We start from the raw sequence: 16848 nt of genomic DNA on the forward strand, positions 1-16848 counted from the left end.
AGTCCCCTTCACTGTCTTTTAATTCATGACTTCTTTTAAGCATTTGTTTAAAAACTGTGGACCCTTTCTTCAGAAAAATGCTCTAATCCACAAACACATAAAAGTTTGCCTATAATATCAAAGGGTGCATGGGCCCATTGGGACCTCTAAGCCAGGTACTATCGCCTAAGGGTGTGGGGAGAGCTGAGAGGATCGGGGACAGAGCAGGACTTGAAGTCTATTTAGCTGAGAGGAGCACAGGGGGAAAGATGCTGAAAGGGGGCGGGGGAGCAGCTCAGGAGCCTGTAGTCCTTTCCTATTAGCCCAGAGGTGGCTCTTGACGGAAAGATAAAGTTAAACGTGGCGGGAAGGACAGGAACATAGTCCAGGTGTAGCAACAGGGAGGAGAGTGGGTGTGGAGGGGGGCTGACCTTCCCTTTTTCTCTTTGAAAAAATACAAAACAAAACCCAATTAACCCGGAGTCTGCCCTGCTATCTCAGCTGGTCTCCCTCTCATCCCCTTCCTAGCACTTCTCCTAAGACCCACATCCCAGTCTGTAGTCTGAGGCCAAACCCTGCAGAGGCCCCTCTGAAGGAACTATAGATACATTATGATGGCCAAGATTAGAAGGGGACCAACTGAGGGGCAAAGAAAGCCCTTTAAGTTGCAGAATGAATTCCCAAACCTTAAAAAAAAAAAAAAAAAAAAAAAGAATCCCCAAATGTATTCTCTAGGGAAAAAGGAAATTTTTTAAAATGAGCCATTTGCTCTTTCTGGAAAAGGTGCTGACACTTTGCAGATAAGGAGAATGAATTGCCATCCTGCCTTCAGCTAGCCATGTAAATAGGACCCAAAGAGGCTAGGGATTCCAAAAGCAGATAACCTTATTAACAGGTGGGGCTTCCTTCTGGAACCAGCATGGGTCCCAAGTGTGGCGCTGTTAGAAATAGGTCTCTGGGGTCAAGTTCCCAGAAACACTGTTTTTTAAATTGTAGTACCTGTCTAGAAAGAAGCAGAACTCTGACCTGGGTGGGTAACAGGAGTAATCAGAAGCAGCAGCCCCTGGCCTCAAAACATGTTTCAAGCCCCCTTCTGAACTGACCATACACTTTGACTCATGGAATCTGCTCCCTTACACTCAAGAGCCCCTGTGACAAACACATTCATAGAACTCCAGGGAGACACCCACAATATTCTAGTTTCAGGTTTACTGTTGGCTACTGACAATTTGTGTTGCCATTATATGTTTTATTAAAAAAGACTTTGGTTTTTAAGACTCTCTTTTCTTTTCTCCCACTCATTATGTATCACAGATCTCGGCTTTTATGATCAGGAAATCATATACAAAATCCAGAATGGAGACAATGATTCCACGTCTTGTGGAATGGGGGTGAAACAGGTTAGGGGTTTAGAAGTCAAGTGATTATATTCAAAGTCAGAGGAACAACAAAACTGGTCTTCAAGATGCCTTATTTGGACACTAGCTTTTAACATGTCACTGATAGTTACTAACCAGGCATTTCAAGGGCAAGAAATTGTTTTCCCCAAACTACCTTTTTAGACAGTTCCAGGCAAGTAACGAAATACCAAGAAAGGGCACTGGATTGCAAGTCCCAAGATGGGACTCTGGCCCTGGCTTGCACCTCAATAGAGCAGGGAACCTCATGAGGGAAGCTTTCCCTCTCTGAACAGCCTGGGTGTCCCGCCCCGTCAACTGAGGGTGGTGGCCTAAACCATCTACTTCCAAGCCTCTAATTCTAACCCTACACAGAGGAGAAAAGGAAAGTCACACACTACCTGCATTTCTTTTTTTTTTTTTTTTTTTTTTTTTGCGGTACGCGGGCCTCTCACTGTCGTGGCCTCTCCCGTTGCAGAGCACAGACTCCGGACGCGCAGGCTCAGCGGCCATGGCTCACAGGCTGAGCCGCTCCACGGCATGTGGGATCTTCCCGGACCGGGGCACGAACCCGTGTCCCCTGCATCGGCAGGCGGACTCTCAACCACTGCGCCACCAGGGAAGCCCTACCTGCATTTCTTTAGGACAAATCCCCATTCCTTACAGCTTGGACTCGCCCCTTCCTCACAAGAAACTCCACTCAGACCTGGTAAGTCTCTCCGTCCCCACGCGTCTCTTCCTCTCCCTCTGCTGTATTATGATTACTTTTCTCTAACTGCAGAGGCAGGCCTGTCCCCGTTACCCGAAGCCTCAGCCCCTACTCACCTCCTGGAGGAAGTGTCCCCACTTGGACCTCACTCTGCTCCCTCTTCCTCACGGGTCTGTCCTGCTGGCACTGACACTTGTTCGCTGCGGCTTGTAAAATACTATGTAGTAGGGCTTCCCTGGTGGCGCAGTGGTTGAGAGTCCGCCTGCCGATGCAGGGGACGTGGGTTCGTGCCCCGGTCCGGGAGGATCCCGCATGCCGCGGAGCGGCTGGGCCCGTGAGCCATGGCCGCTGAGCCTGCGTGTCTGGAGCCTGTGCTCCGCAATGGGAGAGGCCACAACAGTGAGAGGCCCACGTACCACAAAAAAAAAAAAAAAAAAAAAAAAAATACTATGTAGTCATTTTCCTGTGGGTGTGTCTTTTCTCCTACTGCCCTGTCTCACCCTTCCCTTCCTGGCATGTAGGGGTCAGGACTGGGGAGGAGGGACCAGCAAGGTGAGCAGCCCTCTTCCCAGCAGGGGGCAGGGCTGTGAGGCCACAGGGGACCACCAAGTAGCGCTCCCACTTTCCTTCCTGTCTCATTGTTTTGCAAAAGATGGTTTGTCACCCACAAAGTGAATGCCTCACGTTGGGATGGCAGCCTCGGGCTGCAGCCCTGTTCAGGTACGGTGGGAAGGGGGCGCTGAGAAACGGGATTCTACGTGTGGCAGGGGTGGGTGGGCACAACCTACCGTCCACGGTGACTTGGCAGGAACACTCAGCCTGGCCGGCGCTGTTCTTGGCTACGCACTTGTATAAGCCTCTGTCCTCGGGCAGTGCCTTCTCAATGGAGACGGAGCACAGTGAGCCTGGGCGGGAAGAGGAACATTTGTTGAGTGGACCAGGTCTGAGCCCAACACCTGCCGGGCACTTGGAGCATCAGAGCAAGTGTTATTCACACGCTCAGAAATCAGAGGCCCTGTGGGAACCAACCTGCTCGCCCCACCAAAGCCAAGGCACTTTTTGCTGGTAACCCAGATCCAAAATAACTGATCCCTAAATATACCCAACCGCCCCCCACCCCAGCAAGTTCTCTCATGGGGATATGATAGAAAGGCAAGAAGAGAGAGAAACAGCCTCTGCCTTTGGAGAGCATCAGCACAATAGAAGGCACAGACGGACCCAGGCCCTCACACTGGATGTCACCAAGAGAGATGAGCAGTAGTCAGGCTCCGGTCCACAGACTGTGGTAGGGACAGCGGCAGGTGAGGACACTCTGCCCTGCTTACAGCAATGCTTCTGGGAATGCATCCTAGAAAAGGGCATTTTGAACAAAGAGGTGGGGCGGGGAGGGCAGGAGCCCCTGTCCAGCAGGGACACTGGCCTGTGGGCAGATCTGTTGGGAGGAGACAGTGACCAGCCTGGGACCGTGGAGCTGGCTTTTCAGGAATGGTATCTGAGCTGAGAATCATGGCCGATGAGGGGCCCTGGGCTGGGAGAGGGGCTCTGTGGGGCTGCCCCTCTCAGTGCAGGGTCCTTTGGTCCCGAGAGAGGGATGGCCTTCTTTTCCACGGGGCTACCCTTGCCCCAGCATACCTCTTCCGGCCTGGTTGGGGGAAGGAGGGGTCAGGCTGGGCATGAACAGAAGTCTGGTCCTCACCGATCCTAGCTCTCTCATCCCAGGGCTGGCTACTTCCCTGGGGGACACGTTTGGGGAGTTTCCCTTAGGGTGTGGGGAGACACCAGCTGAGGACTGGGCTTACTGGGCCAAGCAGGAGGGCAGCAGTACCCTCGTTCCTGCCATCAGACACACACACAAGCCAGCAGCACAGCGTCCTGCCCAAAGCTGCCCTGTCGTCAGGGCAGCCGTCATCGTACGAGGAGGAGGATACAGCCAGAGCCACGTGCATCCTGCCACCTGGAGCCACTGGCTCCGGCCACCTCCCTTTCTGCCACACTGCCCGGCACAAGTCACTGGCTCTGAGCGGGCAAGGCTGTGTGCATCCCAGGTGTGTATGCGAAGCAGCATGGCCTTTGATCTCAAAAGTCCCCGCACCCCCATGAGACAGATGCACAGACTTGACCAACAAATACCAGGATATTCAGAGAGAGGAAGGGTGACGTCAGTTCTGCCCAGAGAACCTCACTAAGGCTGGAGGAGAAAGCAGAGACAGAATAGTTCTCTTTACTTCCTGGCACCTGGGTAAGGTCTTCAACAGGGCAACCTCAGTCTTGCCGACCCCTTGGGGCAGGATGGCTGATAGGCACCCCTCCCTCCTACACTCTCACTGAGACCCCACCCCTCAGAAGGACCTCACTATGCTCTCCCACCGGGGTCGGCAATGCCTCAGGATCTCTTCCCATTGTGGCTAGGAGACAGAATTTGCAGACACTGCAGCAGAAAGGATTTAGTTTGGATTTTTAGCAACTCTGTCGTGAGAGCAAGAACTATAAGGCACAGGAATCAGGGAACGAGGGTTCCTATCTTCTAGAGAGAGAAATTTCCATTCATCTGGGAGGGCAGGGGCATGCGCAGATGACCTCTGGCCCCCAAACTTGAGGCTTAGAAGAAACGGACCCCATCTTGCCATGTTCCCTCAGTCTGAGGCTAAGGCTCGGGGAGCAGATATCCCACTGCCAACAGACATCCTGGTCGAATCCTTGATTGTCTCTCAGCTTCAGTCCCCCAGCTGCCTTCAGCCTTAAACCCAAATGGGACAAAACAGTAGTGAGACCCCCAGGAGAGGTGGAGCATGTAGACCACAGCCCTTGCCCTTCACGGGGGTAAAGCATCAGAAAGGCAGTTTTTCCAAGCCACTCAGAGCCTGGACCCCTGGCCATGTGCATGCGCTGGGGGAGGGCCCCCGGCAGGCTTGGAGGCTGGGCTGGCCCAGATTGAAGCATCTGGTATTTCCTGTGGGACAGCTTATTCCTGACCTCCAGAAGAAAAACTGTTTCCCAGAGTTTTTTTTGAGAAGCCTCAGCCTGGTGGGGAATTTTGAGAGGAAGGTGAGGGGGATGGGAACCAGGGATCCAATGAATGGCTCAGCTAGACGGGTCCCTGGGAGAGCCCCTCAAGGCCACAGAGTCTGAAGACCACCCCACCGTCTTGTGCTTTCTCTGAGTGTGTGGGGAGAGGAGGCGTGGGGTGTACGAGGTAGAGGGAGTGGTCCCAAGCCCTAGAGGCTCTGCTCCGAGGCTGCCCTCAGTCAGCAGTGTCTCCTGACCTGGTCCCCCGGCATGCCGGGACAGTACAACTCAGCCTCAGGTCACCTCCTCAGGGACGGTGCCTTCCTTGCCATCTCTAAGCACCCCTGGCCATAGGTGGACCTCTTCTGTGCCCTGCGTTCACCTTTATCAGAGCTCGTCTCCCAAGGCCATTACTGAAACACACGCCTCTCTCCCACGCTAGACCATGGAGGGCAGTGACTGTGAGTATTATGAATGTTTTCCCTGAGCCTGGAATGCAGTCAGTTTAAAAACAAAAATTTGCCGTTCTGAGAATGTCCAAGGCATATTTCTGGAGCAGGTGACCTGGTAGGATCTATGCAACAGAAAGTCATGAACACTTAATCAAACATAACCTACCATTGAAAAAGATAGTATAGTTTCTAAAAGGAAAAAAAAAAATGCCTAACTCAGAATTCTTCAAGTGGATTATGCATACAATGAAAAGGGCTAGAATACTGCCTCACACATAGTAGGTGCTGTATAAACCCTTGTGTTTTGTAGGATGGACTTATACAGGTTTTGAAAAAGACTTTGCGAGATCCCACATTGAAGGCAATTAAAAATGAATCATTGGCTGACAGCAGCAACAAAAATGAACCCTCATTCATAGACGGGGAGAAATGTTTGCCAGGGACAGAAGCCTGGCCCGGGGGCAGGAAACAAGGCATAAAGAGAAAAGCACTTCTCAGAGCCCACTGGCCAGCCATGGGCCTCCCAGTCCTGGGCCAAGGCCTGAGCAGCGCTGCTGCAGGTCCAGAAAGGGCCTGGTGAGGCCACTCTGCAGGCCTGGAGGGCAGGCCCAGCTGCTGTAAGTGAGCACCATCCGCCCTGCCGTTCTGGGGGATGCAGGAAGAGCAAGGACACCTCCACAGGTCCCTCCAAGAATGAACAGTCGGGCTCCCGTGGTGGCGCAATGGTTGAGAATCCACCTGCCGATGCAGAGGACACGAGTTCGTGCCCCGGTCCGGGAAGATCCCACATGCCGCAGAGCGGCTGGGCCCGTGAGCCATGGCCGCTGAGCCTGCACGTCCGGAGCCTGTGCTCTGCAGCGGGAGAGGCCACAACAGTGAGAGGCCCGCGTACCGTAAAACAAAACAAAACAAAAAGAATGAACAGTCAACTCCACTGACTGCCCTCGCACCTCTCCTGCTCTCCTCGGTGCTAGACAGAGCGGACATAATCATGTTTTGGGGGGCCTGCGGGCTATGAGCCCTATCCAAGTACAGGGTTCAGAGAAGCACCCCTGAAACCTATCAACAGTGCCCACCAGCAGTAGGTCACAGACACACACATTGATGGGGGAAGAGCACAAGAGTCTGTCGTGGCCAAAGGCCCCAGGGACAACAGTCTGGGAAGGAGTCCTGGGGGAAGTGAATCTTGATCTTAGATGAGGTAACAGAAGGGGGTTCAGTGCAGTGGAGCGAGAACGGTTCCGAGCCAGGGAGGCGGGGGTGGAGGGGATGCTCAGTAGGGTGTGAAGGATGGGGAAACCCACTTAGCAACCCCCCTTCTCCCTACAAACCCCTCAAAACACCAGCTTCCTTCCTTATTTCCACTAGTGCCATCACTGTGACCCAGTCACCCACACACGGACACTCAGCGCTCCTCCACCCTTTCCTCTCCTTTACCCCAGCCGCCCACCCTTCCAAGCCAGGCAACAGGTTCTGTTCATTCTGCCTTTGCTTCTTGCACTGGTTGTCTCCTGTCTGTGCCCATGGCTACCTTGTTCGCCCAGGCCTCACCACCTTTCTCCCCAGCCTCTTCGGTAAGCTCCTTCCTTGTCTTTGGGCACAGAATCGATCAAAACCCGTAAACCCCAGCTTTGTGTCTATTGCTTTCCATTCCCAACTCTTACATGGCTCCCTACTGCCTTTAGAATTGAGTTCCTTAGCATGATAGAGGATGCAATGGGGCCGCGCCTCCCTCTCAGCCCAGATGATGCTGGGAGCGGGCCTGCCTTGGCTGCTGCCTGTGCTCCTGCTTGGGAAGCCCACACCCTCCCTCTCCTGCTGTGGGCCCTGCCTGCCTTCACACTTCAGATCAAGGCCCTGCTCTTTCACCACCAGGCTCTCCCTGCGGCCCAGCACTCAGCTCCCTCTCCTCTCACTCCCAGCAGCTCATCATCGGCACTTGGCTGCAAGAGGTTTATCACTGTGTGTGTGTGTCCTCTCTTTCCAGATCTATCGAGAGCAGATTTACTCATACCTCTCAGAGGTCCCACTCCCTGCAGCGGAGCCTCCTGAAGTGGTCACTGATGAGGCTTTACCGCAGGTTTTCTCCTGGGTCTGTGTTTGACCCGGGCTCTTGTAGATTTGGGCAGGGAAGCACTAGAGAAGGGACAGTGGACCGAGTGTGGCTGCTGCTTTGAGACCAGGCCTTCTCCCTACCAGGCCCGTTTCAAGGTCAGCTTCCTCTACTGCAGTGAAAATACCAGAAGCTCACAAGCCCAGAGGGCACCGCCAGTCTTCCAGCCTCCTGACAACTGTTGACAGTGTTGTGGAATAAACAGCCATTAGCCTTTTCCCTTGATAGACAATGCTCTTCAGGAGCTGATCAGGGAAGGACCAGGATGCTGACACGCTAACAAGAATTAACTAAGAGGTGATAGAGCACAGCGGTCTAGGCGTTGGAACTCAACTGCCTGCCTTCCAATCCCAGCTCTGTTACTAACTAGCTGTGCAGCCTTGGGCAAAGTGCTTAACTTCTCTGTCAGATGGGCAGTATAGTGGTTGCGAGGATTAAATGAGTGAAAAGCATAGTAAGATGCCTAGGTCAGTGTCTGGCACATGGTGTTCCATTAGTGCAGGCTATTCTTATTTTTCAAAGGAGAATTACAAATATTTAGAACCTTTTTAAAAGTTGGTTTGGGGGCTATCTCCATAATTCCCCCCCACCCCCCCACCCCAGTCTCTCTCTATCCTCTCATTGTGCTGGCCTTCATTTAATCATGTCTTCTTCCCCAGCTTTAGACCTAAAGGGTCCGTCTGAGGTGCTTTCTGTGGGAGGTGACACTAGAGTAGCCAGTGTAAAAGGGTCTCGGTGCCCAGCAGCTACGCTACATCAAGGCACCCTGGGTATGAAGAGCCCATTCTAAGGGCTCAGGTGCATTTCTGAGACCAGAGCTGAGGTGTGCTTACACTGCTTTGTCCAGTTCATTGTTTATAAGCAGCTCTTGGTGGCTCTGCAGGTTCCACGCAGGTCCCACAACAGCTGCACAGCCATGGGCATTGCCCTCAGCTGTCCCAACATCAGCTTCCCCGAGGGTGGTACAGCCATGGACCTCACAGCGTGTAGGACTATGGGACCACACATGTCCCCACGATGGCAGCTGCCCACCTTCCGTCCCACCCCGAGAGGTCACCACAGGGTAACCTGGGAAATTCTCCTGGTCGAGGTTTCGGGTCAGTTTTACCCGAAACTTTCCAACAGGGAGGGGCCCACAGAGGTGGCAGGGAAGGCTTGGCATCCACTCCCCTGGACAGCTCATCCCACCATGGTGATCCCCCATACCTTCCTGTGTGTGGAAAGGCCGAACTAGCAGAGGCAGGGGGATGGATGAGATGACTTCTGGAGGCCCCTACCAAGCTGAGGATTTTCATGTGGAAAAGCTATCGTGTCAACACGTTAGCAGAAAAGACACCCTTTTTTTCTCTCCTGGCCAATTTCCCCTTTACTCCTTCAGCAGTTAGATTCAAAACGCTCAGGTGTTCCAGATTTGCTGTCTGAGCTGCAGAGTGAAGACAAACTCCATCATGAGCTGAGAGGGATAATGCTATTTTCAAATGCTTCATTAGGGTTTTTAAGAGGAAGGAAGAAAGCCAGATGAGGGGTGAGGAGGGGTGCCGTCAGAGGACGGGAAGGAAGGCAGCACAGCGGGGGCAGTGCTTCTGTCTCAGCTGATCTGGATTTGACAGGACCTGTCTGCTAGGGCCTCTGCCCTGACTGCCCTCTCCCCGTCAAGGTTAAAATGCCACGTCCCCGGGAGCTTGTGCCCTGCCCTGTCCAGAGCTACCAGCATCAGCAGCATCGAGTCAGGCCAGACTCTATCCTAGGGCCGGCCACCAGAGTGGGGCGTGGGAAGCCTGCTGTCCTTGGAGCTCCCATCCAGGACTGGGATTTACAGGAACATTTCAAACCAAATGAGGGGTCAGAGAAAATACCCCTCTCATCCCCATCTCTTCTCTAGGTTAAACTGGCCCATCTGAGAACTCCAAACCCTGAAAGGCCCCAGATGGCAGGATTTAGGGCCCCCCCTCTTCTCTCCACAACCCAAGAATGTGAAATACCAGCAAACAAAAGTCTCATCCAAATTAGGAAGCGAGTGGCTCTGTCTGCCTGTGAGTGTGTGCCGTAGGGGCTGCTTGGGGTTTTGGCTTCCCCCTCGGGTCCCTTCAAACACACAATGTTATCAAGACTTAAGTTGTTGACCCCAAATCACAGCCCGTCACTGCACACCCTGACCTGAACCTAAAATACGGCTTCAAAGGCAGTTCTCAGCCCCAAGCCCCTGGTCAGCCCTAGCCCCAGTGCCCCCATTACCAAGCCCATGATCGGAGCCTTCTCTGGGCCAAAGCTGGGCATTAGCACAGGCCTGCTCTGAGGAGCCACACCTAGGGGTGCCATGAGGGGGCTCTGCCAGACAGATGCCGAGATCTGGGAATGTGCCTGGGGGACCAGGTACCCACCCCTGTCCCCCAGCCATGGAGTGTGGCGGGCACCAATCCTGTGAGTGAGGGGCTCAGAGAGTGGCCTTTCCCACCCAGGCTCTGGGCTACTAACACCACCATCGACCAGCCAGGGCTCCAGGAGCTGACGGTGGCTGGGACAGGGCTACCCTTCCTCCCAGCCCCAACCGTGTTACCTTCTTGGGAGAGGACAATGAACTTGGTAGTCTTGAGCGTCTTTCCATTCAGTGTCCAGGTGATGGTGGCCGGGGGGTCAGAGGACACCTGGCACTGGAGCAGCAGTTTCTCACCCTCCACCACATGGAGATCTCGTAGCTTCTCCTTGAAGGTTGGGGCCGTCCCTTGGCTCTCGGGTCTTTTTTCATTATCTGTGGCCCCTGCATGGTCCCTCTTGCAGTTCACATCATTCTTAACCTCCTTCTTAAGTTCTTCGTTCCCAGCTGGTTTTGGGGCCTCGGACAACTTGGCATTGCCCAAGGCTTTGGGGGTCTCAGCTGACTTGACATTACCCAAGGGTTTGGGGGTCTCAGTCAGCTTGGCATTACCCAAGAGTTTGGGGGTCTCGGCCGGCTTGGCATTACCCAAGGGTTTGGGGGTCTCGGCCGGCTTGGCATTGCCCATGGGTTTGGGGGTCTCAGCCAGCTTGGCATTACCCACGGGTTTGGGAGTCTCGGCCGGCTTGGCATTGCCCACGGTTTTCAGAAACCCTGAAGGCTGGGCATGGCCTACAGGCTTGGGACCTTCTGCTGCCTTGGCATTCAAGGCTTCAGAGTTGTTACTGCCATTCTCTGCAGGTAATTTTTTCTTACTGCCCAACACTGAGCGAAAATCTGGGGTGGCAGGTTTTGGAGGTGGCACCTTCTCAGGCACAGGGGTCTTGGGAGTCCCCTTCTTGGCCAGGACAGAGCGGAAGTCCACCTGCTGGGGGCTATGCACCTTCCTCTCTTCCTCCGACACAGTCTTCGGCTTCACCTGCCGCTGCAGGTTGGCGCGGAAATCCATCTGCTCGGCTGGGAGCTCCTTCAGGTCCTCTTCAGACAAGGTCTTGGTACTCACCTTCTTGCCCAGGAGGTCACGGAAGTCCAGCTGCCCCACCTCCTGCTGGCGGATGGCCTCCTCGGTGTGCTGCCGTGTCTCCACGCGCCTCGTGAGCACCCCGCGCACGCCCTCGCCGTCTCCCTCGTCGGGCCCGCCCTGCCCTCCTGCTGGCCAGCCGGGCCTCAGGCTCCCGTAGCCGCCACCGCCACCACCATCAGCGCCAGCTCCCCGGCTGCAGAGGTCCTCACCGCTGGCAGGCTCCCTCCCCCTGCGACCAGTGAAGGGAAAAAGGAAAGTAGCAGGAGGAAAAGGGGCTGGGTAAGGAAGAGACGTCAGGGGAGAGCACATCCCCAGGGAGGGAGGGAGGGTGGAGGGGAGGGAGGCTGGCCAGGCCTTGTGTACAGAAGGGAACTTCGGTGAGAGGCGCCCGCTTGCGTAGTTGGTTCGATACATCGGTAATGACTTCAGCGGCCTTATAAGGGTGTGTGCCAAAAAAAAAAAAAAAAACTTCACCCTCCTCTCCTCCCCTGCTCTCCCTCCCTCATTCCCCTTCCAATCTCTCCCTCTTGGCTCGGGCAGCCTCTACTGGAGGATACAAACAATCTGGGGCTGCTGGGCTGGGCCTGCTGGGACCAGGAGGAAGGTGGGCGGGTGTTGGTACAGGGCCTGGCTGGGCAGCCCCTGGGTGGTACTCACCGCAGGACAGCTCTGGCAGGGCTGCTCTGTAGCATCAGTGATACCTGGCAGCTGCATTCACCAACCCGGTTCCTGAAGAATTCAAGGGATCAGTACAGATCAAGAGGCTTTCTGGGCCAAGGGCCTGCCCAGCCTAGGGCTGTGAGGAGGGCAGGGCAGTCAGGAACTTGGCCATGGGCTGGCTGGCTGACCCCGGGGAAGACAGGACCCTGGGCTAAGCTGTGACCCTAACACACCCACACCAGACCTAGATTTAGGGCAGGGCCCTCCCCGACTTTGGTCACGCTTTATTTTTCCAGCTCTCGTTTAAAAAGGAAAAAAAAAAAGAATCTTCTGGGCAATAGCTACGGTAGGCATCCGGAGGTAGGACTACTTTTCTGTAAGTACATTACAAAAATTATACAATCAATCGATCACTCAGTCAAGGAAGAGTGAAGACTAACACTGCTAAGGGCTGTGATGGAGCCCCTTGGTCTAGACTGTGTGGCCCCTGTCAGCCTGCCCAGTGACCCTGAGTCTGACTCCATGCTCCCTTAAAACAGAGGTGGTTATTCCTTCTCCTCACAGGGTGCCCCTACCTGCTAGGTCCCCTTCACCTGCTCATGAAATGAAAACACCCTCTAATCCCTACCCATCAGCGAATGCCCTCAGATCAGAACTTTTTGTATTAAAAACCTAACAGGTGTCTCCCTACAAGGGTGACCCATTTTCTTCTTCCGTTGGGTGGAGAGGGCTCCGGATTCTTCAGCCCATTGTTAAAGCTGTTCATGACCAGCTGAGGCCCTCTGCTCAGGAAAGGGGCTGCAACCAGGCTCGCTGTGCTGGGCTTACAGCAGATCAGCCCTCCGACCCCACAAGGCTGCCACCTGCTGGCATTTCTGGGCTCTGACCAGCCAAGAAGGTTCTGCTCAGACGAGGGGAAGTGGAGGGGCAGATCTGAGAGCCAAAGGTGACTCTGCCTGATAATAACCACGTCATATGCAGCACCTTCCAGCCTTCATGACTTGCAGCCACTATCTTTCTTGTCCCCATACAGCCCAGTGAGGTTCAGAGCACTGCTCTGCCCATTGCAAAGGGAAGAAAGGGAGGCCCAGCAGTTTCCGGGACGCAGTGTTGGGCTCTTGGGGTCTTGCACTCATTCCCTGCACTTGGCCATCTTACTTGCACTTCAGGGGCTGACAGATGCCCCAGACCCTACCGTAGACACAATCCATCTCACTTACTCAAGGCAGCTCTGAAAGGTTGGGGTCAGCATTGTTTTTTGTTTTTGTTGTTTTTATTTACTTATTTTTTGCTGTGTTGGGTCTTCGTTGCTGTGCATGGGCTTTCTCTAGTTGTAGCGCACAGGGGCTACTCTTCGTGGCGGTGCGCAGGTTTCTCATTGCGGTGCTTCTCTTGCTGTGGAGCACGGGCTCTAGGTGCTCGGACTTCCGTAGCTGTGGCACGTGGGCTCAGTAGTTGTGGCTCGCGGGCTCTAGAGCGCAGGCTCAGTAGTTGTGGCGCACGGGCTTAGCTTCTCCGCGGCATGTGGGATCTTCCCGGACCGGGGCTCAAACCCGTGTCCCCTGCATTGGCAGGAGGATTGTTAACCACTGCACCACCAGGGAAGCCCAGCATTGTTTTTATAGGTAAGAAAAATGAAGTTCATCAAGGTTAAGTAATTTTGCCTAAACTCACAGAGCTGGCTAGCAGGGAAGGGGTTGGGACCTGGGTCTACTTGAATCCAAGACCTGTAACTTTCCCATCCCACCCTACTGATTGCTGATCAGTACAAATCTATTCTGGGACATGTGTGTGTTTGTGTGTGTCTCTGTGTGTATGTGTATATCAACTGCAGGTATGTGGGCTCCACCTGATGGGCACCTGTGCCTGCAGGCCCATGTTTGGGAATGTGTGTATGTCACCCCCACGTGGACAGAGAGCTGAGCATGTGTCCCGTAGCTCTGCCGATGCATGTGGGTATCTACCTTGCTTCGCCTGGCCTCCCTCCCAATGGAGGACCAGCTCCGGGTCAGGCACCGGCAGTGCACTGTGTGGCAGATGATTCTTGAGGGTCCCGGGGGGGTCACTGTTCACTCCTAGACACTGGGACCCACATGACAGAAGGAGAGGTTGATCTTTCGTGCTCCCTAACCCTCCTCTCACCTTCTGGGGTCCCCTCCTGGTCACCGTCCTCAATGCTCAAGCTCTTGGGGGTGCGAATTCAAGGTTCGGGGAGTTTGAGGGCCCAGGGTGCTCTTGTGCTCCACAAACAGCACTTAGGTGCCTCCTCAGTGCCAGGCCCTGGGAAGGCTGGGAGGCCCTCAGAGCATCCTGAGAACTCAGCTCAGAAGACTAACAGGGCTTGGGTCAACCATGGGAGGTCACTTGGGGGTGAGGCCCAGCCCCCTGGCACCCCCCTTCTGCCAGGCTGCTGACCAGTAGAGCCCACTCTGTTCCCACTTTTCTTTCAAGCACAGGGTGCGGGGCCTGGGGTTGGCGTGGAGCAGCACGACAAGATGCCCAAGGGCCATGTTTTCTGGGGAGCCCTTTTCGACACCTCCTCAGCTGAGTTTCCTCCTCTCACAAGTAGCACACAGCCCAGATGCAAAAATCAGGAGCAGACACTGACCAGATGGCCCTGCTTTGCCCTAGCCAAGCCCCTCAGAGGCTCTAAATGGTGGGGTGCCCTGACCCCCAAGCTGGAGTAAGCTCTATCTCCCCATGGGGGAAGCAGGTAAGCACTTCTGTTGTTTTCTATTACCTGCCTTGAAGGAGGCAGGTACAGGTGGCCTTCCCAAGGCCTCACCCTGAGGTACCCAGGCAGTCTGAGGGGGCAGATGGGAGGTAGAGGACTTGGGATACCATGGCTGGCCCACTATGTAAATCATTCTTTGGCATGGGGGTCACTATTCCTGCAGCCACAAACTTAAGTCTCTGCTAGACTTTGAAGGCTAATCATGGGTTCTTTTGGAGCCTGCAAAGGTCAGAGAGGCCAGTTGCCTGGAAGCCACACCCCAGATAATCTAACCAGCTGATCAGCCTCTTCGGCCCTCTTTTTTAAAAAATTTATTTATTTGTTTACTTTTGGCTGCATTGGGTCTTCATTGCTATGCGGGCTTTTCTCTAGTTGTGGTGAGCTGGGGCCACCCCTTGTTGCGGTGCGCGGGCTTCTCATTGTGGTGGCTTCTCTTGTTGCAGAGCACAGGCTCCAGGCACACAGGCCTCAGTAGTTGCAGCACGTGGGCTCAGTAGTTGTGGTTCGCGGGCTCTAGAGCGCAGGCCCAGCAGTTGTGGCGCACGGGCCTAGTTGCTCCGTGGCATGTGGGATCTTCCCGGACCATGGCTCAAACCCTTGTCCCCTGCTTAACAGGCAGACTCTTAACCACTGCGCCACCAGGGAAGTCCCTTTGGCCCTCTTTGGTGTCTGCACATACTGTATTCAGTTACAAAGTCAGGCTTGAGGCTGAGGCACGACCCCCATGCACAGCCCAGGTGCTGCCACAGAGGACATGTGGCTATCGCCCTATAAGCTATACCTTTTACAACTAACAGAATCCTTTGTGTTCCCTGCCTCCTAAACTCTGAATAAGAAGCCCCAGTCTTTGGTTACAAAGCCTTGGATGCCGTCCCACTCTGAATCACTCACCCCTGGAATGGATTTTATATGCAAAATTAGTTTAAAGAACTAATTTCCTGGCAAGTATCAATTTTTGAAATATTTCAGCTGGAATTTGGAGCTGACTTTTTGACATTTCCCACTTTAGTTCAGGAGACAAGGGCTAGGGGAGGGGAGGTAGAAACCAACCACCCGTATGTACCCCCAACTTCAGCAGGACAGAAAGCACCTGTCCCGCCCCCACCCTCAGCCTGGCTTCCTCCCAGCCTCCTAGTCTCCCTCCTTGAAAGGCATTCTGTCCTGGGTGTAGGTCTGATTTCTCTCTAGGTCTGGGTCTGAGAAAAGCCACAGGGCAGCGGGCCCCCTGGCAGGCCTGGCACACACTCCCCAGGGCAACTTTCCATGGACTGGCTCCTCTCACTGGGGACAAAGCCAAGGCCAGGGCAGCAGCCTCCCAAAGGAATGAAGAGGCTGGACTCTGGGGAGGGAAAAGGAGCAAGGGCTGCACGTGTGGGGACCCTAGTGCGATGTCCCAGGCTTCCCAAGTTCCCAGTGCACTGAAACAAAGAATGGAGGAGCATCTGATTTAAAGACAAAGCTAGGGTTCCAGTCTAGGCTCTGCTACTCACCTTTGGGTGGCCGTGACCCTGAGGCCTCAGCTTCCCCCATTATTAAACAAGGAGGTGGCTAGATAACTTCTGAAGTTCCTTCCGGCTAGGACAGTCTAAGTTTTATGACTGTCCCCAGCTGGGCCCAGACAGTCTGCCTGCTGACCTCCCAGTGCAACCCTCCACTCTGGCCTGGCAGACTTCCCACAGCCTTGCTTTGTTCTTTCCTACCCTCTTGTGCTCAGCCTATCCAACGAGACTTTACTCAATTGCCTCAGAATCCCACAAAAAGCTCATCTCTTCTACGATGTCTAGCTTGATTACACGAGTATTATCTCAAAGCACCACTCCTTTCATACAGACAAGCTCTATTCTAACATACGATCAGTTTCCACTATTTGTACTGGCCTAGAGGAAGAAGAAACTATCTCCTCTCTCTTTTGGAGGCAGATTGGCCTTCCTGATAATAAATGGTTCAGACACAAGGCAAAGGCCGTTGATGTGTTCTGAGCATACTGCTGATGGTGGTAGGATGACCAGCCAGCCCATGAACATCTCATCAGCTGACCACAGACATGTCATTAGCTCAGTTGAGGTTTGCTGAGCCTTGCCCAGCTAAGCAGAATTTCCTAGCAGATCCAAAGATGCCCAATGAATAATAAATGGGTATTTTCTTAAAAGTCACTAAGTCTTGGGATGATTTGTTATGCAGCAAAAGCTAACGATGCAAATATAAAGCACATGCCCAGAAAGGACACAAGTAGATGGAGCACATGCTGGGTTTTGTCATTACTGTAGGAACAATGCTCCATCATGGCAGTAGCTTTGGCATATTGCTACAGAGCTCAGAGACTTGAACATGATGGGCTCA

General features: G+C 53.9%; 1 protein-coding gene across 6 annotated transcripts in view; it reads right to left on the reverse strand.

The window, feature by feature from the left end:
* The window catches only part of MYLK (myosin light chain kinase), a gene marked incomplete at its 5' end in the record, with an annotated part of 274919 nt that overhangs the window by 69287 nt on the left and 188784 nt on the right, over positions 1-16848 (reverse strand). For 4 of the 6 annotated variants that reach the window (XM_079704502.1, XM_079704499.1, XM_079704501.1 and 1 more), the window contains 3 exons: positions 2874-2990; positions 10214-11343; positions 11772-11843. In XM_079704502.1, coding sequence (XP_079560628.1) covers positions 2874-2990; positions 10214-11343; positions 11772-11843 — 1319 coding nt within the window. Of the gene's footprint in view, positions 1-2201; positions 2292-2873; positions 2991-10213; positions 11344-11771; positions 11844-16848 lie in introns of all 6 variants that reach the window. The other 2 variants (XM_079704498.1, XM_079704503.1) reach the window with 2 other exon arrangements.

This window comes from Hyperoodon ampullatus (genome assembly GCF_949752795.1).
Source record: "Hyperoodon ampullatus genome assembly, chromosome: 5".
Classification (NCBI taxonomy): domain Eukaryota; kingdom Metazoa; phylum Chordata; class Mammalia; order Artiodactyla; family Ziphiidae; genus Hyperoodon; species Hyperoodon ampullatus.